General features: G+C 37.3%; 3 protein-coding genes across 10 annotated transcripts in view; 2 read left to right on the top strand and 1 right to left on the bottom strand.

Moving 5' to 3' along the window:
- ANKIB1 (ankyrin repeat and IBR domain containing 1) overlaps positions 1 to 18496 on the bottom strand; it is a 143114-nt gene extending 124618 nt beyond the window's left edge. For all 5 annotated transcript variants that reach the window (XM_047753727.1, XM_047753731.1, XM_047753728.1 and 2 more), the window contains exon 1: positions 18365 to 18496. The gene's annotated coding sequence lies outside the window, so the exon portion shown is untranslated. The remainder of the gene's footprint in view (positions 1 to 18364) is intronic.
- A 221-nt stretch (positions 18497 to 18717) lies between these two features.
- LOC125111693 (probable pathogenesis-related protein ARB_02861) lies at positions 18718 to 18945 on the top strand. The gene has a single exon (XM_047753739.1). It carries the CDS (start codon positions 18718 to 18720, stop codon positions 18943 to 18945), a length of 228 nt encoding a protein of 75 aa, XP_047609695.1.
- Positions 18821 to 26673, top strand: part of KRIT1 (KRIT1 ankyrin repeat containing) — a 39285-nt gene continuing 31432 nt past the window's right edge. The window contains exons 1-3 of one of the 4 annotated variants that reach the window (XM_047753733.1): positions 18821 to 19424; positions 23805 to 23908; positions 25529 to 25688. In XM_047753733.1, the coding sequence (XP_047609689.1) occupies positions 23807 to 23908; positions 25529 to 25688 (262 nt within the window). In that variant the 5' untranslated portion in view covers positions 18821 to 19424; positions 23805 to 23806. Of the gene's footprint in view, positions 19425 to 23256; positions 23276 to 23804; positions 23909 to 25528; positions 25689 to 26673 lie in introns of those variants that run through there. The other 3 variants (XM_047753736.1, XM_047753735.1, XM_047753737.1) reach the window with 3 other exon arrangements.

Genomic DNA, 26673 nt, shown 5'->3' with positions numbered 1-26673 from the left:
GAAGAAAGAAAAGATTTAGAAATAAGGACTGGGTTAGCTTACATATAGTGCCTGTCACAGATATCAATTCTACTTATTAGACTGGTAAAAAAAGTCTGGAATTGAAATCCTTATATAGTAATGGTGGGAAGTATAATTCGGAAAAATGATTTTATAATTTTACAGTATTTGTTCATGTTGAACATGACTATATCATAGGCCTAAGAAATCTACTTCTGTAATGACAGTCATCTATATATATTCTTACCTCATACATTTTATATATACTAATTTACTTTTATATTTAAATGAGATGTAACAAGGCCAACTTATTTCTTTTAATAACTAAAAATATCAGAGTATATTTATGTACTAAGGGTAGTTCTGTGAAACTTTTATTTCAATAAATAAATAAATACATATATACACATGAATACATACAGCATGTATGTATATGTTTACACCATGTTATATAATGTTACTTTTCACTCTGGGTTATAGTTTTAGGAGGTTAACAGATATTGTCCTAGGATAACTCCTGACAGGTACATAAAGAGACATGTACGCTGATACTTATTTTGGCATTATTTATAATAGCAGGGCTTAGCAAACAGCAGACTCCACCATACCATAAAACTGGCTGAGGGGTTTCACTGTGGACCCCAACTGCAGAATGTTTAGGTCTATTCTTTTAGACTAAATGGAGGAAGGAAACTGGGGTAGGTCTCACCAGTTAACATATGAATACTTCCGCCTAATCCCATTTCCAGAATGGTATAGCACCCTTAGCTGTACGTCCCTGTACTTCTGGTACACTTTGTTCAGATAATAAACACCTCCTGTTTTCTTTCAGAAAAAAAGAGGAGTTTAGCTGCACAGAAGAAACAAAATTTGAACAATTTCATCCTCACAAAATTTTCAATCTCTGCTGTTTTAGCAATATCCCTTACTTCTTTATTCAGAGCTACCTGTGCCCCCAATTCTGTGCTTTTTTGGTGTTTAGCACAAATCAGCCTTTTTTTTTCCTTCACAATCGAAGAATTAGGTTTGAACTCTGCTTAATCAGTTTAGTTTTGCTAAATCAAATTGTCTTTTGTGTATTTGCTCTCTAGCTTTCAAAACTTTCTTGAAGTCTTTCATCTGCTCTTGTCTCCTCTCTTGTTCTTTTTGACTTTAACATAAAATTCTGACACAACAAAATTTATGAAGTACATTCACTCTGTTGTGTAACCATCACCAATATCCATCTCCAGAACTTTTTCACTTCTCCCAAACTGAAAGTCTGTCTCCATTAAACATTATTAACTCCCCATTTCTCCCTCCCTCCCTCACCTGGTAACCACCATTCTATTTTCTGTTTCTATAAAGTTGTGTGGTTTTTTTGTTTTTTTGTAATTCACTTTTCCAGGAATTCCCATCATGGCACAGCGGAAACCAATCTGACTAGGAACCATGAGGTTGCAGGTTCGATCCCTGGCCTTGCTCAGTGGGTTAAGGATCCAGCATTGCTGTGAGCTGTGATGTAGGTTGCAGATGCAGCTCCGATTAGAACCCTAGCCTGGGAACCTCCATATACTACAGGTGCGGCCCTAAAAAGACAAAAGACAAAAATATAAATTAATGAATAGATTAATTCACTTTTCCAAAAAAAGATCTATCTCCTTTTAGGAAAAGTTCTAAGACAAATTCTTTGATCATCTCTGCCTTTTCATTCTCTGTTCTCCTTTCTGGAACTCCTATTATTTAGATAATGGATCTCTTAGCTACAGCTTCTAATTTTCTAATCTTTCTCTGAGGTTCTATCTCTTTGACTTTTTTGCTCTACTACAGGAAAATTTCTTTAACTCTATCTTTCAACTCTTCTACTGCGTTTAAATTTCAACTACCATGTTTTAACTTCTATAGCTCTTTCTTATTATCTGGTTGTTTCTTTTCCTACAGTATCCTATTTTTGGATCATGGATGTAACATCTCATCTCTATGAAGATATTAAACAGCTTTAAAAAAAACTTTTGTAGACTCAACATAGAGATGTCAATGCTCTTCAAACTGAATTACAGAGTTAATGCAAACACAATCAAAATCCCTAGCAAGAATTTTTATAGATATAGAAAAGATGATTCTAAATTTTATATGGAAAGGGAAAGGAACTGGAGTAATTAAAAACAATTTTAAAAAGAAGAATAAAGTTGGAGGAAAAATACTGATTTTAAACCTTACTCTAAAGTTTCAATATCTAAGACAGCGCAGTGTTGGCAAAGAAAGAGACATAAGTTTACGGAACAAATAACAGAAATATATCCATACAAATATGGTCAATTCATTTTTGACAAAAGTACAAAAGCAGTTCAATAGAGAAAAGAGATTTCTAAAAAACAGTGTTGGAACAACTAAACATCTACATGCAAAAAGAAAAAGAAAGAAAGAAAAGAACAGAACAGAACCATGACCTAAGGTGCAAGGACAACTTACACAAAATTAACTAAATTTGGTAAATAGATCTAAAGGCAAAACTACAACTATAAAACTCTAAGAAGAAAAACCTAGGAGAAAACATTCATGACCCAGGATTAGGCAAAGAGTTCTTTTTGCTTTTTTTAGGGCCACACCCACAGCTAATGGAGGTTCCCAGGCTAGGGGTTAAATCAGAGCTGCAGATGCTGGCCTACACCACAGTCACAGCAATGTGGGATCTGAGCCGAGTCTATGACCTACATACACCACAGCTCATGGCAAAGCCAGATCCTTAACCCACTGAGTAGGGCCAGGGATTAAACCCACGTCCTCATGGACACTAGTCAGATTCCTTTCTACTGCACCATGATGGGAACTCCTGGCAAAATGACTCTAAAAACATAAGAAATTAGACTTCATTAAAATAAAAAACCTTTGCTGTTACAAAAGACATTGCTGTTAACAGACTGAAAAGACGAACTACGGACTGAAAGAAAATATTCAGAAATCACGAAGTATCTAACTAAGGAAATGCCACACAAAGTGGATGAATCTCAAAGGCATTTTGATAAGTACAAGAAGTCTCAAAGAGTTACATACTCATAATGCATGATTCCATTTAAACAACTTGCTCAAAAAGACAAGACTATAGCAGTGAAGAACAGATGAGTGACTGCGAGGGGATAGAAGATAACAACTCTAAAGGGATAGGACAAAGGAGTTTCTTGGGGTGAGAGACTGTTCCATGTTCTGATTATGATGGTAGTTACTACCACACATGTGTTAACATTCATAGAGCTCTATACCAAGAAAAGTCAATATTACTATAATTTAAAAATTAAACTTAAAAAATTTCTTCTGCTCCTTGAATTTGGCTCATTATTCATAGTAAAGCACTTGAAAATGACTGGAAACTGTATTGTGGATAGTTAGGCAAGAAACTTACTCTAATGCTTTCCACTGTGGGAAAGGGAAAGGATACAATGTTGACATAACCAATATATCTTGGATGATGCTAGATAACACCTTAGAAGGTTATCAATGACTCAAGTTGTCTTACATTTATGTAGAATAAAATCAGAACAATTCTTGTCCATACTAAGGCTACAGGCTCCTACCAAATAAATGTTACCAGGAAAAGGCTTTCCATTACAGATGTTAAAATAAAAAAATCACACATTCACCTACTCTTCACAAATTCAGATACTATTACTGAGCAATCGTGTGTCAAGAAAACACAAAAAATATGGTTTTCTATGTGGTTCGACTTCCTTTCTCTTACTTAAAGAGTGAATCACAATATCAAAGACATTAATTTTTCCATTAGGTTCTACTTCCTTTTTCTAAGTGAAAGACCATTTCAGAATGACAGCCTTATATGATAATAGCCTAACTCTTCTACTGCTAGGCAAGTAACTAGAGCCCTCAACCTAAGGAAACTGATTTAGAATCTGGGGACCTTTTATTATTATCTTCCCGTCGCTCGATGTTATTACACTGATTCAATCTAAAAAACAAGATAAGGAGTTCCCATCGTGGCTCAGTGGTTAACAAACCCTACTAGTAACCATAAGGTTGTGGGTTAGATCCCTGGCCTCAGTGTGTTAAGGATCCGGCGTTGCCGTGAGATGTGCAGGTCGCAGATGCGGTTCGGATCCTGTGTTGCTATGGCTGTGGTATAGGCCAGCGGCTACACCTCCAGTTGAGCCCCTAGCCTGGGAACCTCCATATGCTGTGGATGCGGCCCTAAAAAGACAAAAAATAAATTAAAAAAAAAAGAGAGAAAGAACGATACAATTTCCAATGTTCTTTGTGCTTAAGGTCAAACATTAAGAAAAGCCTGGTAAACACTGTGTGGTCCACTGCTATGTCTGCAAAAGTATCTTCTTGTGATGAATAATTTATACTTTAGAGTAATACTCTCCCCAACACTGTACCACAAGCTATTCTTATAACGAGGGGTATTTCTCCCTTAAATTCCTTGAATGAAATGTTCTAAACAAAAACTTAAGGAAGAGATGTTAACTGCAAGGAAATATCCACAGTCCACTGTGGTGATGTTACTATTAAATGAAAGGATACTGATTAATAGTAAAGACAAATTCTAAAAGAAGATTAAGTAAAGCCTTTTACATGATTGCCTCAGTTCTTAACTCACTGATTTTACTCCTTTAAAGTCATACTCCTTTAAAGATCAAGGGTCTACAAAGACACTCCTCCATTATACTCCAATTTATTTTTATTATGTGATAGCTGTTTCATCTTTCTCTGGCAAGAGCAACACGATTTTCCTGGAGAAAAGTTCCACCACAATGAGGACACTGTTTATGAAGGACTAGCTCCACTTCAGTGGTGAGCACAAGGCCCAAATCCCACTAATCAGTGTTTTCTATTCTTATCCCAGTGACTGGTTCATGTCATGCAAATCGGACCACTGACTTAATTCTAGGACTTCTGTTGGAGGGATCAAGAAAGAAGTGTATCCTTCTGAACAAAGACAGAATGTGTATGGATAAACTTTTACATATCTTTGAACCTATGCTTTTCATCCCCCCACAGATGTTCTTAATCCATGGGGTACTCTTTGTTTTCTTAGAAAGCCCCTATTACTATACATGTTGACATTCAGGTCCTAGTTTGCATTTGGGAGAAAGAATCCATATATATTTCATATATCTTTAGCTATTGATATTGAATCTTAGCATTAAGTACCTTCCATTGCCATAGCAACAAAATACCATTAAAGTTAAGGGTTTCCTCATGTGCAGTGCCTGCTGTACAACCACAGACAGTTAGATACTGGAAACTCTCCAAGAGCAGAAACAAGAACCTGAATTGTATGTATTTGACTTGATGTTTTTGAACTCATTTTATGTTCCATATATCTTCATGAAGTAATAAAGGACACAGAAATACAACAAACTTAAAATGCCTAGAATTGAGATTTGAACTGACAGTTCCCTAAATCCTGAAGAAATGGCAACAGGATGAACCTAAGTGCTACAGTGGCACTTTTTTATATTGAAAAGTAAGAACATATGGAGTTCCTGTTGTGGAGCAGCAGAAACAAATCCGACTAGGAACCATGAGGCTTCGGGTTCGATCCCTGGCCTTGCTCAGTGGGTTAAGGATCTGGCGTTGCCATGAGCTGTGGTGTAGGTCGCAGACACGGCTCAGATCCTGTGTTGTTGTGGCTGTGGTGCAGGCTGGCAACTGTAGCTCCGATTTGACTCCTAGCCTGGGAACCTCCATATGCCATGGGCGCGGTCTGAAAAAGCAAAAAAAAAAAAAAGTTAGAACATAATTCAAAACATGATCTGACAGTAGGGCACAATACTTAAAATGAAAAATCCGAACGACTTTCATAGCAAGTACATAAAATTCAAGTCTTGTCAGGCTGAAAAAAAAAATAAGATAGAGCAAGGTGCCTCTGAGGGACCTATCTTCTCCAATTAAGGTAGCTGTTAAACTCTGGCTACACAAAAACACTAAAACCTACAAAACTCTCAAGTATCAAATCAGGAGCAAATACTCAAATAACAGCTTTACAAAGGGGAATAATTATTGACCTTTCTTGGAGAATATGAGATAATCTATGTATAAAGTTATACATCATAATATAGAGTCACCTAAAAGCTAGATGCATACCAAAATATGACTATCATTGTCAGGAAATCCCACATTCAATGACAGCAATTAATAATTCATATACTTTAACAGAGGATTAAAAGATGCATGGATTTAGGAATTACAATGTATGCCAGGGAACTATGTTACAATAAAAATGTGTCAAACAATAATTTCATATCAAAAAAAGAAGAGGCACAGAACATATCATTTTTAGGAAAAGGAGAAGTAGACTAATAAGAGTTGAAGTCAGTTATTGGTAACCTATTTACTTGATCAGATTCTGGTTACCATAACATGGTAACCTATGCTAGAAGTACATGACTGTCAGGTGCAGTTCTTGGAGGAAAGGCATACTCTTCTAAACAGATAAAATAATAAGTTCATGCAACAAATATTTATTGAGCACCTACCATGTGCCAGGTATGTAGGAGAATAGAGCATGAATAAATAAATAATAAACTATTTTAGGAATAAACTAAAATCCCTGTCCCCATGGAGTTTATACTCTGTATTCAACAGTTTTGGAATTCAACAGTATTTTAAAAATAATAATAGAGCCAGGAAGGTGAATTTGGCTACATAATAATTTTTTTGTTGTTGTTGTCTTTTTTGTCTTTTTAGGGCCGCACCCGCAGCATATGGAGGTTCCCAGGCTAGGGGTCAAATGGGAGCTGTAGCTGCCAGCCTACACCACAGCCATGGCAATGAGGGATCTGAGCCATGTCTGTAACCTACACCACAGCTCACAGAAACACCAGATCCTTAACCCACTGAGTGAGGCCAGGGATCGAACCCACAACCTCATGGTTACTAGAAGGGTTTGTTAACCACTGAGCCATGATGGGAACTCCTATAGTAGTTTTTTAATAGGATGATATGGGAAGGCAACCTTTGAGCAAAGTAGGTAAAATAGTGAAGTGTCATCTAGAGAGAAGAGTATTCTAGGCAGAGGAAACAAACAGTGAAAAGGAACTTGCCCCATGTGTTCAAGAAACAGAAAGGAGACCAATGTTACTGTAGTGTATGTAGAATGAGGAATAAAGTAATAAGATAGGAAGTCAAGAGATGTAGTGGGGGAAGACCCACTGTTTTAAGAGTCTTAAAGGGTCATTGTAAATCACCAGGCTTTTATTCTGGGTGAAAAGGGAAGCCACTAGAGGGTTTTTAGAGAGGAATGAAATGACCTGATTTACATTCAACAGGATTACCCTGGCTGGCTGGCTAAGAAGACAAATGTTGGTGGTGGCAAGGTTAGGACAAGGAGAATAAGGAAGTGGCTGCAGTTAATCCAAGTAAAAGATGATGGTAGTTTGGACCTAGGAGGTAGCAGTGAAGGAATGAATACTTGATCAGACTCTGGATATATTCTGAAGAACAAACAGAATTTGCTGACAGATTGGAAGCAGGGGTGAGAGACAAGGAAAAGATAAGAATGACTCCAGGGTTCTTAGCCTGAGTGCCTGGAAGGATGGAGTTACAATTACTGAGAGGGAAAACTGCAGGAGCTAAGATATGTGTGGGAAGGCAAGAGATCTGCTTGTATTTGAGCATGCTACATTTGAGAGGCCTATTAGATTTCAGGTAGGCAAAAGGATATATAAGTGTGAAGCTAAAAAGAGGTCTGGACTGGAGATACAGTCTAGAAACTGACAATGCATAAACTATATTTCTTGTTCAAACAATTTAATAATAAAATAGAAACCCACTGATGTTTTCCACACATATTTTTCCAACTTTAAAATGCTGAGATTTCCCTGCCTCTCTACTTAAGACTACTGAATTATAAGTTATTTAGAACATATATGTTAGATAGGATGCAAACATTAGAAGCTAGAAACCCAATTGTGGAGAAAGTAGTAAACACAAACTACACAAAGGGGGAAAGGATATGATTAAGGAAAAGAAGCGGGTGAGAGGTATCAAGAAGAAAGTTTGTACATGATATATTTAAAACAGATCCTTGATATGTGTTTGATGCTACCTGGGTTTAAGGGCACAAAATTCCAAATGAAGAGAGGGCTCTTTTAAATAATTCTAAATAGCAGGTGAATGAGAGAAACTCCTGTATAAATGGACCTGAATGTTTTTCCCACTCCAATCTGTCCTGCACCTGACTGCTCATATTTCTGTATCTGGGCAGTTTTGTTTTTACCTTCTGTTTTGAGATAAAGTTTAGAGTTATGATTAATTTCATTTATTTTATTATCTCCCCCATCAGAGCTCCTCATCTTAAGAACTCTGAATACAGAATATGATCTTCAAAGGGAAATTATTTTAAAAATTCTCCCAAGGCTTATATACAACTAGTACCATTCTAGAGGCCTGAGAGAGAAATAAGTTACCATCATACAACAGATGCCAGCAACACCAGTAGCACCTGGGAACTTGTTAGAAATGCAAACTCTTAAATTCTACCCTGGGCTTACTGAATCAGGAACTCTGGGGTGGGGCCCAGGAATCTGCATTCACAAGTCACCGCAGTCATGGATGCATACTAAACTGTGAGTACCTCTAGCTTAAAACATTGAGGCTCAATTCTCTGAAGGAATGTCAGTTGAAAAAAAAGCTACTAGACTATAAAATTCTTGAACATAGAGGAACCTTATTATGTCTCACTTCTGATTGCCTTTTGTAACTGGTATTTAACCCACATTCAGAGGTTTTGAATAGTTAAAAAAACAGAAGTACCCCTGCCCTCCAAGTTACTTTGCTTTTCTACATTTTATGATATCAAGCTATCAGCCTAACCTTATCCTTCCTTTCTAGTTCTCCCTATTCTATAAAACAGGTAATATCTTTTCAATCAGAAAGACATATTCTAACTTTTAAAGTAATCCCATGACTGCTATGTCAAGTCATATTTCACAGCAAGAAAAACCATTCAGAAGATTATTTCTTCAAGGGCATCAATTTATAGATGAGAAAATCAAGGCATGGAGAGATCACATAACAAGCCCACCCTTACAAAAGTAGAGAGACATCAAAAGATAAAATTATTATCTTCATCCAACTTTATCTGGTCTAAGTCAAAATAGCTAGTTTATTAGATTTAAATAAAGTATGGCATTAGAAAGATTGACAGAGATAGGATAATCTTTACCTTTACAACTGCTTCCTGGAAATAAACATAAAAATGAATCAAAATCTACCACCACTTTATTCATTCATAATAGCATGTGCCCCTTTCGTTTTTGTTTTTTTCTTCTCTATATATTAACTATGGGAAAAAAGATCCCTAACATTAATAGGAATGCTAACCAGCTACCTAGTGAATGGCATGGCAGGCCAGTCTTGTCCTCCATTGGCCTATCAATTCAATACTAAGTTTTCCAGAAACTCATCTCAAGACTATTTACAACAACTGTTTCATTCAGGTAATATGGCAAATTTTCTGACCAACATTTATCTTCCTGGTAGTATTCCATACAACACAGAGACTGCTAAGAGAAAACCAGAGTGAAGCTCCTTTGACACTTGGTGTCCCAAACTGAAAGCCATTTTAACTATACTCTAATCTTCTTTCACAAGGATTCAAAAGCAATCTATAAGCAACATACTGATAATTAAATAAGGTAAGGGGATACAGTGCTACTGAAGGCAGTCTAGTATACATAGAAAGAACACAGGCTTTGGAGTCACAAAGATCTTCAGGACTGAAGTTTGGGGTTTTTCCTTTTTTGAAGACTTGTTAAAATGCTTTTATTTAAAAAGTTTTTAAATTGAAGTACACTTAATTTACAATATTGTCTTAGTTTAAGGTGTATAGCATAATGATTCTATGTATAGGTATATATATACATACACACACACATATATACACATACGCATACATATACATATGTGTATATATACGCATACATATACATATGTATGTGTGTATGTGTATATATGTGTGTATATGTATGTATGTACATATACATACATACATATACATACATATATGTATGTATATATGTATATGTGTATATATAGATGTATATACATATATGTGTGTATATGTGTATATGTATGTTTATGTATGTATATATGTATGTATGTGTATGTATAGGTATATGTATATATGTATGCACATATATGTCTATATATGTATATCTATATATGTATATATGTGTGTGTGTATATATATATGTATATATATGCCTACCACATCTTCTTTATCTAATACTCTGTCGATGGACACTGCTTCCATGTCACAGCTACTGTAAATTGGGTTGCTGTAATGAACACGGGTGCATATATCATTTTTTTTTTCTTTTGTGTTTTTAGAGCCGCACCTGCAGCATATGGAGCTTCCCCGGTCAGGGGTCTAATCGGAACTGCAGCTGCTGGCCTATGCCACAGCCACAGCCACAACCATGCCAGATCCAAGCAGCATCTGTGACATACACTGCAGCTCACAGCAACACTGGAACCTTAACCCACTGAGCGAGGCCAGGATCAAACCCACGCCCTCATGGATACTAGCTGGGTTTGTTACCACTGGGCCACAATGGGAACTCCAATACGGTAGTTCTAGTTTTAGTTTTTTTAAGGGAACCTCCATATTGTTCTCCATAGTGGTTGTACCAATTTACATTCCCACCAACAGTGCAGGAGGGCTCCCTTTTCTTCACATCCTCTCCAGCATTTACAGCCTGTAGACTTTTTGATGATGACTATTCTGACCAGCATGAGGTGATATCTCATTGTAGTTTGCATCTGCATTTCTCTAACAATTAATGATGTTAAGAATCTTTTCATGTGCTTTTGGCCATCTGTATGTCTTCCTTGGTGAAATGTCTATTTAGATCTTCTGCCTATTTTTTGATTGGATTGTTGTTTTTTTTATACTGGTTGTATGAACTGTTTTTATATTTTGGATATTAACCCCCTTCTCAGTCCCATCATTAGCAAATATGTTCTCCCATTCTTAATTTGTCTTTTTTTGGGATGGTTTCCTTTGCTGTGCAGAAGTTTTTATGTTTAATTGGGCCCCATTTGTTTATATTTGCTTTTATTTCTTTTGCCTAGAGAATCTAATCCAAGAAAATATTGCCATGATATACATTAAACAGTGTTTCACCTATGTTCTCTTCTAGAAGTTTATGATCTTACATTTAGGTCTTTAAACCATTTTGAGTTTATTTTTATATGTGGTGTGAAAAAATGTTCTAATTTCATTCCTTTAGCTGTCTAGTTTTCCCAAAACTACTTATTGAAGAGACTGTCTTTTCTCTATTGTATATTCCTTCCTCCTTTGTCACAGGTTAATTGACTGTAAGTACATGGGTTTACTATTCTGTTCCACTGATCTATGTGTATGTGTCAATAACATTCTGCATTGATTATTGTAGCTTTGCAGTATAGTCTAAAATCTGGGAGGGTTTTACCTCCAGCTTTATTCTTTATCTCAGCATTGCTTTGGCATTTCTGGGTCATTTGTGGTTCCATATAAATTTTAGGATTTTTAGTTCAAGTTCTGTGCTTAATTCTAGTCCATACTTGCCCTCATTCTATAGGACAGATGCCATAATATCACTATACTGCCTCATATAGTTATTTCAATAACTTCAGTTATTTTAAAATATAAACTCCTTGAGAACAGAAGCTATGTTTTATATGTCTTTGTATTTCCCCACATTATATTCACTTATATGTTCAATAACTATTTACTTAATATGGAATTGATTTTAATACTACTGATAGGACTGTGTGTGTATAGCTGTAAATTTCATCACATATATGTGTGTAAATCTATAGTTTTGCTATGGTAATACTAAATAGCTGTATATTTCATCATATATGCTTAAAAGTTAGTGAATGAAATACTATGTATGCTGACTGAAGATGCATGCCATGGACAGCACATCGAGGGGCCAGCAGAGGTGTAGTCCAGACGTGAGGATAAGGGGATGCTGTATGCAGATAGGTAACTACACAGAGCTGTGGACCCAGTGATGGCTTGTGGATCCATAAAAAGGCACATGTCAACAGGCCCAGTAGTCAACATTGCACAGTGTGGAAGGGATAGATACAGGAGGTGATGCTTTACACAGCAGGGAGAATGGTAACAAAACAACTAGGTAAATGATAACTATATTGAGGCTAATATGAAGCTAAGTTTCTAACCACCAGAGAAGGCATTATAAACATGGGAAGGGCAAAGGCTAAAAGAAACCTGGAATTGGAAGTATAGGGATGAACTTCTAGTTTTATAATATAAACACACAGGTATAGAAATAATTATGGATGTATATGAGTATGTATATTATACACATATGGGTGTGTATACAAACCATACTTACATACTAATACATCTCTTAGTTCTTATAAGAAATGACATCCCAGTAGCAATGGGCACCCTAAGCCCCTAAATTTTTGCTTTTAAATATCATATTTACAAAAAAACAAAACAAAACAAAACAAGGTTCCTTGGAGAAATGGCTGATGCCACGGTTAAACCAGGCAAAGTACAAGATGAATCAGAAACAGCATGTTCTGCCAGAAGTGCAGAAGGAATGAGATAGGAGCATGATAAACAGGCATAGGAGCCAGTGTGAAGGGGCTCCCAATAGTTAAATTGGGGACAATTTAAACAGCAGAATAAATAATAGTAGTAAATCACAACATACTAAATAAAATCAAAACCCATAAGCCCTTTCTGATTTAATAAACAAATAGGCAAGAAAAAAAGTTCTACCTTACAATACAATACTAATTAATACATGTAGAAGGAACAATAGAAATAGAGAAATAAAATTTGGCAATCATGGAGTTCCCATTGTGGCTCAGTGGTAACGAACACAACCAGTATCCATGAGGATGTAGGTTCAATCCCTGGCCTTGCTCAGTAAGTCAAGGATCTGGCGTTGTTGTGAGCTGTGGTGCAGGTCACAGGTGCAGCTTCAGGCTGGCATTGCTGTGGCTGTGTTGTAGGCCGGCAGCTACAGCTTCGATTCCATCCCTAGCCAGGGAACTTCCATATGCTGTGGGTGTGACCCTAAAAAGACCAAAAAAACAGAGGCAAACATTATGAAAGTAGTTAATTCAGGTAGGAGTCATCACTGATAACCACACTGGGGCTAGAGAGTAGAGGTTTGATGAGAAACAAGATATATAGTTCTGGAATACCTCTCCACATATATTCAACAAATACAGAAGGACACCAATGCGATCAAGGTGTTTATCACCAGGTACTGGCATGATTTGACATCATACGCCTGTAGATGCAATGCACTGACAGTTCTGCCACAAATGGAGTCATAAGGAAATGTCACATGGACCTCAGTTTACGGTCATCCTACAGAATGGTAAGCCTGGACTTCCTAAAATTGTCAAGAATATGAAAGATGGGAAAAATGAGACTAAAGAAGTCTGAAGAGACTTGACAACTAAATATAACATGTATTCCTGGACAGGATCCTGGACCAGAAAAGAAAGAGATGTTGTTGGGATAGTTGATGAAACATGAATAGGTTCTTTGGACTAGACAACAGTGTTGTACCAATGCTGATTTTCTCATTTGGAGAGTTATATAAGAGAGCGCCTTGTTTCTGAGAAATAGACGCTATAGTATTTATGGGTAAAGGAACACCATGTCTGCAGCTTGCTCCAAAAGGATGAGAAAAAGACTATGATAATGGGCATGTATGTATGTATTATACACAACGTATGGAAACACAGAGGACAGACAACGGAAAAAATGCCATAAAATACGAACAATGGTGGAATCTGAATGAAGGAGATGCAGGAGTTCTTTGTACTGCTCTAACATCTTTTCTGTTAAGTTTGAAAATACTTCAAAACAGTTTTTAAAAATGTGATTATCAATATGTGCTATAGAGCATCTAGTGTTATAGAAAATGATAAGCAACTATTGTCTAAGGCTAGGAGACAGAATGAAAATCCTTGCTTAATATGTTTACTTACCTACCTTCCTTTACAATACCCTGAGGAGACATACAAATAGGAGGCCAATGTTTTTATGCCTATCTGGCATAAAAGCATCTCAATGTTCTTAAGTGAACTTTCCTTTCTCCTCATGAATTTTAAACAGGCATTTTACAGTTCAATAGGGTAAGGAATCCTGACTTATCTCTGTGGTCCCAGTACCTAATGTATTTATGATTTTATCAGTTACATATTGAATTATCACCAATATTATTCCAATCAGAAAATACAGTGATCTAGGTTATCAAGAATTCTGCCACGGAAAACTGTCCATGTCAAGCTAAAATATATATGTCAGCCTGAGAATAGAAAAACATCAAGAATTACCTTTCTTAGGAACTTGGAGGAGGAATAATTATATGCTCCACAGTCCTAAAAACAAGTGTGTATAACCAGAAACAAAAGGCCTTAGCCTAAAGAATGGCTAACTGTTGACGGCTTTTGGTATAAAACAAAACAAAACAAAAAAACAGAATACAAATTCAATTTGGTGAAGAGTTGACAGTGGATGATAATCTTTTAAAAAATGTAAAGGGGGAGTTCCCGTCGTGGCACAGCAGAAATGAATCCGACTAGGAACCATGAGGTTGTGGGTTCGATCCCTGGCCTTGCTCAGTGGGTTAAGGATCTGGCATTGCCATGAGCTGTGGTGTAAGTCGCAGATGTGGCTCAGATCTGGTGTTGCTGTGGCTGTAGCATAGGCCAGCGGCTACAGCTCAAATTAGACCCCTAGCCTGGAAGCCTCCATACGCCACAGGTGCGGCCCTAAAAAGGCAAAAAAAAAAAAAAAGTGAAAGGTTCTGAAAAATAATTTAGATTGAATTATATAAAACTGCTGATAAAGCATATATCCTACTAATAGACACATAAGATCATTTCTAAATCTAAAGGAACACATTTTCATTGAAGAAACCAAAACTCTTCAAGGCATCAGAGAACTATCAAAATTAAACTCAAACATTTTAAAAGTTGAATATATTTTATACAGTTCAATTCTCTCTCTCTCCTGGAGAATACATACATTTTTTAGTACATTTTATAGGCTCTTGTTCCCACTGATTAGAAGAAAAAAAAGTTACACATGCCTCAAGATCTATGTTACAGTTAACCATAACAAATGTCATAATTGTCTTTTCAAATGTTTAACTGAAAATTATATTTTGATATTATAGAATTCATCTAATAAACAAGATACTAATACCTTATGAAAAGAGAATCTTTCCATTTAAAGTATTATTAGAAAATTAAAAACTGTTATAACTATATTATAAGTTCTTCCCCTTAAGAGCAAATCTTAAAGTCAAGTCGTTTCTAGCATATAATACAAAGAACATAGTCTCCATCACTAAAACCAGAGTCTGTGTGGTTTTCATTTTTATTTATTAAAAAAAAATTTTTTTTCCTTTTTAGGGCTGCACCTGCAACACATGGAAGTTCCCAGGCTAGAGGTGGAATCAGAGCTTCAGCGCCAGACTATGGTACGGCCACAGAAACGGGGGATCTGAGCTGCATCTGAGACCTAGACAGCATTTTGTGGCAATGCCGGATCCTTAACCCACTAAGTGAGGCCAGGGATGGAATCCGCATCCTCCTGGATGCTAGTCAGGTTCTTAACCCGCTGAGCCACAACAGGAATTCCTGTGTGGTTTTTAAATGGAGATAAAATACTTCTTAGTACAGTTCTAAGAATTATATGAGATAATGTAATCACTAAATGCATGGTGGTGAACATGAATTAAGCATTCAATAAGTAGCCTTTACTGTGTTAATTCTCATAGAAAGTATGTGAAACAATCCTGAAACATGGTTAAGTGACTTAAAAACCTATTAAAGATGTCTGTAAACGAATATGGATAAAATCACAGTCAAATATGTAGACTGGCAAATTCAGCGAGGAAAGGAATCTTAGCTTATTCATCCTTGTAATCCCAAAATTTAACACAGTGCCTGTTACACATGTTAGGCTTTCAATAAAGGTTTACTGAAATGAAGTGAGTATGAAAATGTGGAAAAGAAAAAAGAGGTAATCTGAAGTTGTCTGAAAAAATAAACTTAAAGAGTCCCAAAATTACTATTCCCTAAGCAAATCACACTTTGAAAAAGGAAACAAAGTACCTAAGCATTTTTAGAACCATGCATAGACACTCCTCTCAGACTAGACTTTTTAATATTGACTGAGTCACTTTCAAATCTGTCTTGCCAAATGTGTCATATATAAAGTTTAACATTAGAGTGAACTATTTTAAAATTTCATCTAAATAAGTGAGGGTTGTGTGCATCCTCAAATGGGGAAAGTACCAAAAGCACAGAGGAATCTTTCCTAACTTGCATTTAAGGAGAAACAGATAAACTTAATTCATAGTTCTTCCATCTATTTATATATGAAAATTAGTTTGAACTTTTACCTCCTAGTTCTAAGTATACATATTTCACTTTCAGAAGCTCACAGCCAGAAAAGGAAAAGGAAAGAAAGAAAACCAACTCTCTCAAAAGTGGACAGTGCTACAGGAGTATAAAAGAGTAGCTAACAAAACTTCTCTTCCATTTCTTAGCAGCCACCTGTTAGAGCCTACACTTGACGTCTGCATGGTTTCAGAATATTTTCATATTGCAAACTCAAAATTCCCAGTACAATGGGCAAGGGGAAAAGAGTAATGTGAAATGTGAAAACTTCCCCACCCTAGGTCCAAGGATAATAGGGTTTAATAGACTTTTTCTTTCTCTCTCTCTCTTTTTTTTTTTTTTAAAGAAAGACCTTTCCAAGTTGCTGCCCATCAACTCACTACAGCACCCACTCTTCTTATTTGAAAATTGATCAATTTTATGAAAAGTAAAAATCATATCCTTAATAATACATTCAACTCTGCCAGTAAAGTACATTTCCGGAGAGAAAACTGTAGCTACATCTCTTAAGCCTACTTCAAACTAAAATCTGTGAACAGTGTGAAGTTACAAATCAAGCAACAGTCTCAAATCAACTGCTAGGAGATTTCAAACACAAACAATCATTGTTAAATTCATTTACCTTTCTTAACCAAATGGCAAGGTTTTCAGAAAAATATAACCAAAGCTACCAGTCCACATTACAGAATAATTCAGAGAATAGTAAGAACCTGCAATACAGAGGGAAATTATTCTTAAATTATAATTTGCTTCCTACAGTGCCTTGAAAAGTATAAAATGCATCAAGTCACATAAGAATTACTGAACGGACAGCATTACAATTACTTTTTAATCTAATTTCTGGAAAGTTCTGCAGCGGCAGTTTAAAAAGCAAACCAAATATTAACGAGAAAAAAATGCCGAGTCCAAAATCTGGAAATACACGCCTAAGATATTCACGGGTAATTTTTTTTTAACTAAGAAGCAAGAAGGTGACAGGTACAAAGGTGTGAAACATCTGTAGGTGGTTGATCCAAATCAATAAAAAAAGGTCTCTATGGAATTAAGATTAAAAGTACTATATTGTTAAATATAAACTATATGATCGAAAATGACTTTAGTTTGTTTTTTAGCCACTAACAAAGCAAAACCTTCCAATACGAAGATTTTCGCATCAACACACACACACACTTTGGAAATTAAGAACTGAATGTAAATCCAAAACACCTTTGAAACATCAGACTTTTGTTTTCACATTCATTTCTCAGACCTACTAGTAAATCTCCCCTGGATTTGGTCTTCATTTCAAGACAAGATTGTTCAATATGCCACTCTGTGTGAACAGAGCCTGTGAGACTAATTCTCAAAACCTCCTTGGGAGATGTTTAATTATAGCTCTAATTCCAATTGCCTGCGACTCAAATAGCAACGTAGAGAAAACAGCTTATACACAGTTAGGAAGGAAGAGGAATGAAGGTCCAGGGGAGCGGCCCATTCTTTTGTTTTAGTGGCAGAAGCTGCAAAAATAAAGGTTCACTAGAGCTATCTGCACCTATCCCCACCCATCATAGCCCTTCAGGGCACTTTCATCTCTGCACCCGCTCAAGAAACTCAAGCCCTGGCAGAATCCGTGGCTTTCCACGTCTCAAAGGACGGGCGGGGGAGGCCGTGAGGTCCAGGGTACAGAAAGAAAGAGAGGGAGGACACAGATCCTTTGAGGACAGAGGGACAGGGAGATGCTTCCAGATGGTAAGAGAGAATGGGACGCGCCACAGAGACCCAGAGGTTTGCAAATTTGCTGGGAGAAAAGCTCCCTTGGTGTAGAGAGAAGATGTTGCCTGTTCAGAGGTGGGGACAGACAATCCTCCACAAGAGAAGGGAGGCAGAATTGTGGGGGACCCGGGAGAGCGTGAACAGGCAGCGCTGAACTCGAAGCCCAGAATGGGTTGAGCAACCTCAAAAAGACCCGAATGGCGAAGCAGAGACTTACAGTTACTTCCTGGGCTGAAGGTAAGGGTCGGGTCGACCCCGCAGCTCTGCCACCAGCGTGGCGCCCCTCCTTCTCACGCCGAGCCGGTGACCTCAGGTACTCTCTCCGCCCCACCCACCTGGGCGGGCGCCCCTTCCTCGGCGGCCCGGGTTCGCCCACCAGGCAGAGGCAGCTGGGGCCCTGGGTGCGCACTGGAGGCCCGCGGGGAACGCAGCGGGAGCTGGAGGTGCCTGCGGCGGGGCTCACACTAGGCAGGCGCCCCCCATCCCTCTCTGGCCGCCGCACCGCCTCACTCAGGGGAGGGGAAGAGGGGGCGGTGGCTCTTGCCTCCGCCTCGCGGTCAAGTCCGGCTCATGCTCCAGCCGTGCGCGCGCGCAGCCCGGACCGCCCTCTTCCCCTCCCCGCCTCTGGCTCAACAGCAGGCGCGCCCGCTGCCGCCACCACCACCCCAGTCGCCGATCCGCCGGCCACCAGCTCCAGACAGCCTGCAGCCCAAGAGAGAAGCAGCAGCTCAGCCGCCGGGCCGCCGACCCGGAAGTTCTTCTGCCGCCAAACGCGAGGCTGCGGAGGGGGGGGTGTGAACCCGGAAGCGATTTCCCTGCCCCGGTAGCAGCGGAATGGAAAGCTAAGGGCCTTTAAAGACCTGGAATCTCCTGGTTTCGGGAGGTGGTGAGGGGTGTGTGGCTCTGAGCTGCGAGGACAGTAAAGGACAATAAAGAGGCTGTGGGCAAGAGGCTCTCCGAGTCCAGAGATCGTAGCTTTCGAGGTGCGGGTTAGGGACCGCGGCCAAACGCGCTGGGCGGCTTCTGGTGGCGACCGAGTTTTCCCGTTACAGGAAGTTGGGCCTGGCCTCTAGGAAAGAGAGGGGAAGGAGGAAAGAGAAAACGGTTACGGCCTCCCGCCCCCCGGGTGACTGTTCCACCCACTGAGTTGAATGTAGCGGCCCGGGAGGTACTGGGCCCCTCGACGGGTGAGACGAGGAGGAGCACGATCCAGACTGTTCAAGAGAAACGGAGAGGTGGGAGGCCGAACTATCTCCATCCATATCCAGTTTCTCCAGGCAAGGGCTTTATTTCTTAACATAGTTACAGAGAAACTGAAGCCACTTTTGGCATGTCGCTCTTTGAGCAAAGAGGCGTGCACGTCCTTTCCCGGTAGAACGTGATGGGTGGTGGCGGAGGAAAAACCCAGGCTGAGTGTTTATTTTCGTCACACCAGGGAAAGCGATTCACGCCTTGTCCTTGCTGCTCACCGCTCCTCCCTGCACCTCTCTCCATCTCTTAAGGCTTTTGGCTTTCTTTTTTGCTTGTTTCTCTATGTTGTTTCTAGTTTCATCAGAAATCTTTCATCTAGCTGACCTGACACAGAGTCAAACCTCCATTCCCTTCGCACTCTTAGAGAGCTTTTGTGCCTTCACATTTTGCTTGCAATTATCTCTGCATCATGTCTTTTAACTGCTTTGATGTCCTCATCTTACTTGGGGGAAATGTCAAAAACTCAAAAATGTTTTCGTAACAGTATAAAAACAAATAATTCATTCAAGATGTATTTCCCTTAACGCCATGTTAACATTTTAGTTGTTTTCCCCTTAGAGCTGAGTTGTAGAACTACAGTAGCAGTTAATATAAAGCCTATTTAGATATACTACAGATGATCTTGCGCCTCCAAATAACCTCCTTAAATATAGTTGATGTTCATTGTTGGAATTAATTTCTCAATTGCAACATTGCTTAGTTTCTCCTCTGTTAGCCTTCAAGAGTTCCCTAGTGGCCTCACAGTTAAGGATCTGGCAATTTCACTGCTATGGCTCAGGGCACTGCTGTGGCATGGGTTGGAAACCTGGTCCAGGAACTACTGCATGTCCTGGCCTATCCAAAAAAGGGAAAAAAAAAAGTTATTTGAAGATTAGTAAATATCTTACAGAATGGAAAGAATGTCTTATGACAGAAAATTTGAAAATTACCAATGACGCTTTTTGATATTAATTGATGATTGGTAGAGCTGGTTGAAAGTACAAGGTGAAAGCAAGCTGAGCTAGAAGTAGCACCAATGACTATTTTCTATTCTGCTTTATTATTACTTCCTCTCTTTTTATTACTGTAAACCAGTTTGAGTTGCAAAAGGATGAAGTTTTTAATGGTCAACAAATTCCTGTAGGGGAATTCTTACTGATGTTTAGTTGCCATCTCTTCTAATGTTATAAAACTTCAGAATATTAAAATTGTTCCAGGAGAATGGAGAAGGGACAAGTAACTTAATCTATTTGTTTTTATTTTTTCTTCTGTAAAATGGGGATAGCAATTTTTAGCTCAAATTACTGTGTTCCAATCCCTTTGCATGTGTTTTTATTTTTTTTAGGGCCACACCAACGACATATGGAGGTCCCCAAGCTATGGGTCAAATCAGAGCTACAACTGCCTACATGACAGCCACAGCAACACAGGATCAGAGCTGCGTCTGCAACCTACATCACAGCTCATGGCAACATCGGATCCTTAACCCGCTGAGTGAGGCCAGAGATAGAACCTGCAACCTCATGGTTCCTAGTCAGATTTGTTTCTGCTGTGCCAAGATAGGAACTCCCTCTTTGCATGTGTTTCTGCCTTAGTTTTGCCTTCACATATTGGTAGCTTTTGTTCTTTTCCTAACTTTAGCGTTTGTTTCCTTCTTTCGTGTCACTGGAAATATGAATGTTTCTTGAAAATTAATTTTTAGAATCTTTGGGGGTATATTGATATTAAATAGTATAAAAACAAAATACCATAATCCTCATGGTTTTTTAAAGTTGTATAGCATTTACCTTTTAAAATAAAGTACACTTGAAAATTACCAATGATGCTTTTTGATATTAATTGATGATTGGTAGAGCTGGTTGAAAGTAATTTTCAGTGTACTGTGCAATACCAAGTGTCCTAGAGAAGTTGTAAATATTAACAAATAAAACATTTTGCCAATATATGTTTTTTTAACATGAGTTGAATAACACAGGAAATGGTGTGCTCTTCAACTCTATTTAGAAAATTAGGAATTACTTGATTTCTCTTTTTAGGTGCTTAGTAGAAAAAAGGGTTTCTGTAATTGTGCCGTATGTTATACAGTGTATTCACCAATACAGTGTCTTGCTTCGGGGGGCTGTAGTCTTCAAAAAGGCATCCATACATTTCAAAATTTGTTGTTTTGTTATCTCAAAGTCCTTGTTAATCTAAGGTTAAAAGTAACTGCTAGATAGAAAATCTGAGAAGAAAAAATCCTCATCTTTTTCACTTAGTCTAGGGAGTTCTGTTGCATGAGGTGGATTTCAAGAATTATTTTATGGAAAAACTGAACTGAAAAAAATTCGATGAGGTGTAGGGTGTGAATGAATGTCTTCAAAACATTTCACAAAATGAAATGTCTTGATCCCAGTGTTTTACTATAGCTTCTCTGTTGAGATGTCTGTAGTTCCTCTGAGTCTAAATCAGTGAAAATTTTCCTAATTTAGAATAAAATTTTAATAATTTATAAATTTTATAATTTAAAATAATTTATAAATTAGAATAATTAAAACCTGTACAATAGTTTTAATGGCTCTTTTCATTTTAGGCTAATGCTAACTTAAAATGTTAAAAGTTACTGGATTTTAAAAGAATTTATTTTTAAGGACATTTTCCAATTATAAGGCAGTGTAAGAAAATAAAGCCTTTTGTTATTATATAAAGCGAATTAAAGGTTTCAAAATAATTTTATTAACTGCAGTTGAGAAAACAGTAAAGTCTTCTGTTTCCTCTCAAAAAATCAAAAGACACTCAGACCCTTTCTTGTGCCTTTTTTTTTTTTTTTTTTTTTAGAACCACACCCTCGGCATATGGAGAGTCCCAGGCTACAGCTGCTGACTACACCACAGCCACAGCAACACAGGATCCGAGCCAGCCGTGTCTGCAACCTACACCATAACTCAAGGCAATGCCGGATCATTAACCCACTGAGTGAGGCCAGGGATCAAACCTGCAACCTAGTCAGATTTGTTTCTGCTACGCCACGATGGGAACTCCCATTCAGATCCTTTCTTGAAGATGATCTCTTTTTTTCTGTGAGAGTTGGAGCAATAAGGAAAACATTAAATATGAACAGATCATTTTCATGCCTAATGGGCTTTTAAAAAAACTGAAGAAGGTTCATCTCATTATGGCCAGGAAGGTAACTCCTTGCTTGATGTTCTTTAAGAAATTGTCATATAAAGGAGGGGAAGCTTTTTTTTAAAAAAGATAAAATGTATTTGATACAAAGAGATATATTTTAGTTTAGCCATGGAAAAAATTAATAATAGCAATTACTGAGGAGATAGAACTATTAAACAACTAAGAGAGTACTTGAAATTCAGTAACTTGGAAATTGCCCAAGGGAGACTTAAAATTAGTCTTGGAAAAAAATTGTGCATGTGTATGTGTATGCATATATATAATATATTTGGAAGAAAATTTTTGGATTATCTAGGGAATTGATCATTGCAGTGGAAAAATATTCTAAAGGCATCATCAGAAGTTTTTATCAACTGACCAAATGTTTTTTACTATGTGATAGGAACTCCAATGAAAATTTATTATAAACTATACTTTAGTTCATCCAAATGTCAAATGTCAAAGTTCTAAGTGTTATGGAAAGAATGTGAATGGCAGCTACCTATTTTCAGCCTCCAAACTGTTAACAATAAAACATTCAGTTGTGCAATTGGTGGAAAATAAGTGCGTACTATTCTTAATCACTATTTCAAGTCATTATTAGTATTTACAAGACATTTTATAATCATATCACTTTTTTTTTTAGGTCTAAAAGACAGATTTTTATGCTGTTAAGGCCTTTGAAAGTATGTTTCCCCATTAAATAAATTAAAAAAAATCTACCTTTAATAGAAAAGGAAAAAAGGACTATAAGGTAATCTTTTTTTTTTTTTTTGTCTTTTTGCTATTTCTTGGGCCGCTCCCGCGGCATATGGAGGTTCCCAGGCTAGGGGTCGAATCAGAGCTGTAGCCACCGGCCTACGCCAGAGCCACAGCAACGCGGGATCCTACACCACAGCTCACGGCAACGCCGGATCGTTAACCCACTGAGCAAGGGCAGGGACCGAACCCGCAACCTCTTGGTTCCTAGTCGGATTCGTTAACCACTGCGCCACGACGGGAACTCCACTATAAGGTAATCTTAAATTATAAACTAAGGTTTTTAAATAGTTCAGTGGTAAGAGACAGTCATCTCTGATTTGCTTTTTAGGTAGTATGTGTATTCTGAAATAGAAAAATCAACATTTTATTTTTTAAATTGTTTTTTCACAGTGATTATGTAGAAAGACTCTAGCTTCTCTGTTGAGATGTCTGTAGTTTCTCTGAGTCTAAATCAGTGAAAAATTTCAGTGATTATGTGCCCTTTGATTTAATCTTTCAAGGGATTTCTTTCTTTTATAAAGCCATGGGAAATCCGGAAAACATAGAAGATGCTTATGTTGCTGTTATTCGTCCAAAGAATGCTGCCAGTCTCAATTCTCGGGAATACAGAGCTAAGTCATATGAAGTGAGAACAATTTTACAAATATTTGATTTTTTTACCACTGAGTGTCATTCTCTTTTATCATTTTCATTTGCACATAAAGTCTTGCCGTGTGGCCTGTAAATTCTTGTTGACAACCTAGTTCTTGACAAGCTAGAATTGACAATCATAGATTCTGCCCATCACCATGTCTTTTTTCTACTGCATATGTTTTGACCATTTTTCTATTCATTGATATGGATAAGTTATTAGATATTAAAAGGTACTTGTTTGAGTTTTACTTAAATAATTTATAACAGTTTGGTTTTTAGTACAGTTTATGAAATGGCTCTCAAAAATTAAAAAAAAATTGCAAAATTCAGCTTAATCAAAATTCCAATGTAAAAGTTGTTCTTTGGTTATTTTCCCAAAGAACTTCTAAAAAAATTTTTATCAGAGTGTAATTGACAGTATTGTTGTTGTACAGGTGTACAGAAAAGTGAATCAGCTATATGTATAGCCATTCTTTTTCAGATTCTTTTCCCATATAGCTTCTGCTTGGATGTGGTATAGGTCATACCTTCCCAAATGCACTTGGCCAAAGCAAGGCATGGATCCATGCTCAGTAGCAAAGGGCCATACATAAATAATCCTTCCACAAAAGGCAGTATGAATCACATGGCAATGGATTAGTAATCCTTTTAGTGGAAGGGAGGAAGTTAATTGGGAAAAAAGAATATAATCTATATTCTTTTGCAAAATGGTTAAAAGCTTTATTTTTTCTATTTTATTTATTTTTTATTCAAGTATAGTTGATTTGCAGTGTGGTGCCAATCCAAAGAACTGTTTTTAACAATTCATTTAAAAATATCTCTTTACCCTTAAGTAAGTTTTAAGCTATTAAGTTACTTCTCTGTAGTCTTGGATTATATTACATATATTAGTAAACATGATTGAGGCCAAAAACAAAACAAAAAAACCCCAAAGCAGAATTGTTATCTTTTCTATGCAAGAGATTTCAAGCCTCATAAAATACTTCTAATCTAACTTCAACTAATTTCTCTAGCATTTTGCTTTAATTGCTTCTTTTAAGATTAGTTATCTGAAAGCTATTAAAGGATCCTGGAGGGGTTCTTAGGAGGCTGCTGCTTTAGCAGTGCACTGGCTTATTAGTTCGTTGTCCTGGCTACACTGTTAAATCACCTAGAGAACTTTAAAACTTCAGCACCAGGGCCCCATTCCCCAGATGAAGCTGCACACTGATACTTTTTTTTTTTTTTGCTTCTTATGGCCGTACCAATCGCATATGGAGGTTCCCAGGCTAGGGGTCCAATCAGAACTACAGCTGCTGGTCTGTACCATAGCCACAGCAATGCAGAATCTGAGCCAAGTCTGTGACCTACACCACAGCTCATGGCAACACTGGATCCTTAACCCACTGAGCAAGGCCAGGGATCAAACCCACAACCTCATGGCTCCTAGTCAGATTCGTTTCAGCTGTGCCACGATTGGAAGTGTGTGTATGTGTGCCTTGCACACTCTGATACCTTGCAAAGCATCCAGGTAATTCTCATATGCAGCTAGGGTTAAGAAAGACAACTGGCTATTATAGGGCAAGTAAGTTTTATTTTAAATATTCTCTTAACATTATTTTTCTCATCTAAGATTTTATTGCATGAAGTTCCCATTGAAGGACAGAAAAAAAAAAAAAAGAAAGTTTTATTGGAAACTAAACTTCAAGGCAACAGTGAAATAACACAAGGCATATTGGATTATGTAGTAGAAACCACCAAACCAATCTCTCCTGCAAACCAGGGTATTAGAGGTAAGAAACTTTTCTTTTTTCTTTTCTTTTCTTTTTTGAATAATGATTTTTATTTTTTCCATTATAGCTGGTTTACAGTGTTCTGTCAGTTTTCTACAGCAAGGTGACCCAGTCACACGTACATGTATACATTCTTTTTTCGCACATTATCATGCTCCATCATGAGTGACTAGGTATATAGATATATATAGATATAGCCCAGTGTGATACAGCAGGATCTCATTGCTTATCCATTCTAACACATTTGGCTTTAAATGCTTGTGGGGAAAAACATTTTAAAAATATATAAAAATTAGGTTTTTTTATGTTCCTTTCCATTTGAAAAAAAAACTCAAAAAAAATTTTAAGGTGCAGCCAAGCCCTCTTCAAAAAGTAACCTGACTGTAATTTTTTAAGTAAAAATATTTTAAAATATTTAAATAATTTTAAGTAAAAAACATTTTAAAATATTTAAATCATGTTACTGATTTGTTTGAGAGAGAGAGAAACAGCCAAGGAGTTACTTGAGAACTAAAAAAAGGTACAAATTATTTTTTGCTAGAAGTATAGTTTCCCAGATAAGTGCCTTAGAACTACTATTTTTATTTCTTTTCCTCTACTCTGGTACAGAGAAAACTATAAATCTCTCTTCATAACTAGGTAACAATTAAGATTTCATGTATTAGAGTGAGTCCTATAAATTACCAAGTAGCAGTGGTTTTTTTTTCCCCCACTTGGTCATAGGAAGAAAGTTTTTTTCAAAAAGCCAGACTGAATTGTAGAAGTATTTACCCTGAAAGATTCAGGCCCCATTTAAAATATTAGATCATGTATAGCCTGTGAAACTGATTAAATATTAATGATTAGTTTTCTCAAGCTCTGGCCTCACAAGAAGCAGAGAGCAGAAGTTACAGAAATTATATACCCTGTCCAGGATTCAGGCATTTTCATTAAAAAGGTAATGCTAATTTCAGTCAAACAGCAGCTGAAAACTGTTGTTGGTAGT

This window comes from Phacochoerus africanus, chromosome 11, assembly GCF_016906955.1.
Source record: "Phacochoerus africanus isolate WHEZ1 chromosome 11, ROS_Pafr_v1, whole genome shotgun sequence".
Taxonomy (NCBI): domain Eukaryota; kingdom Metazoa; phylum Chordata; class Mammalia; order Artiodactyla; family Suidae; genus Phacochoerus; species Phacochoerus africanus.
The sequence above is the reverse complement of the archived record's forward strand: the minus strand, read 5'-3'. Positions and strand labels throughout refer to the sequence as shown.

What these genes read in the sequence shown, in the direction of transcription:
- LOC125111693 (XM_047753739.1), top strand. Translation starts at nt 18,718, where the DNA reads ATGCTCCAGCCGTGCGCGCGCGCAGCCCGGACCGCCCTCTTCCCCTCC.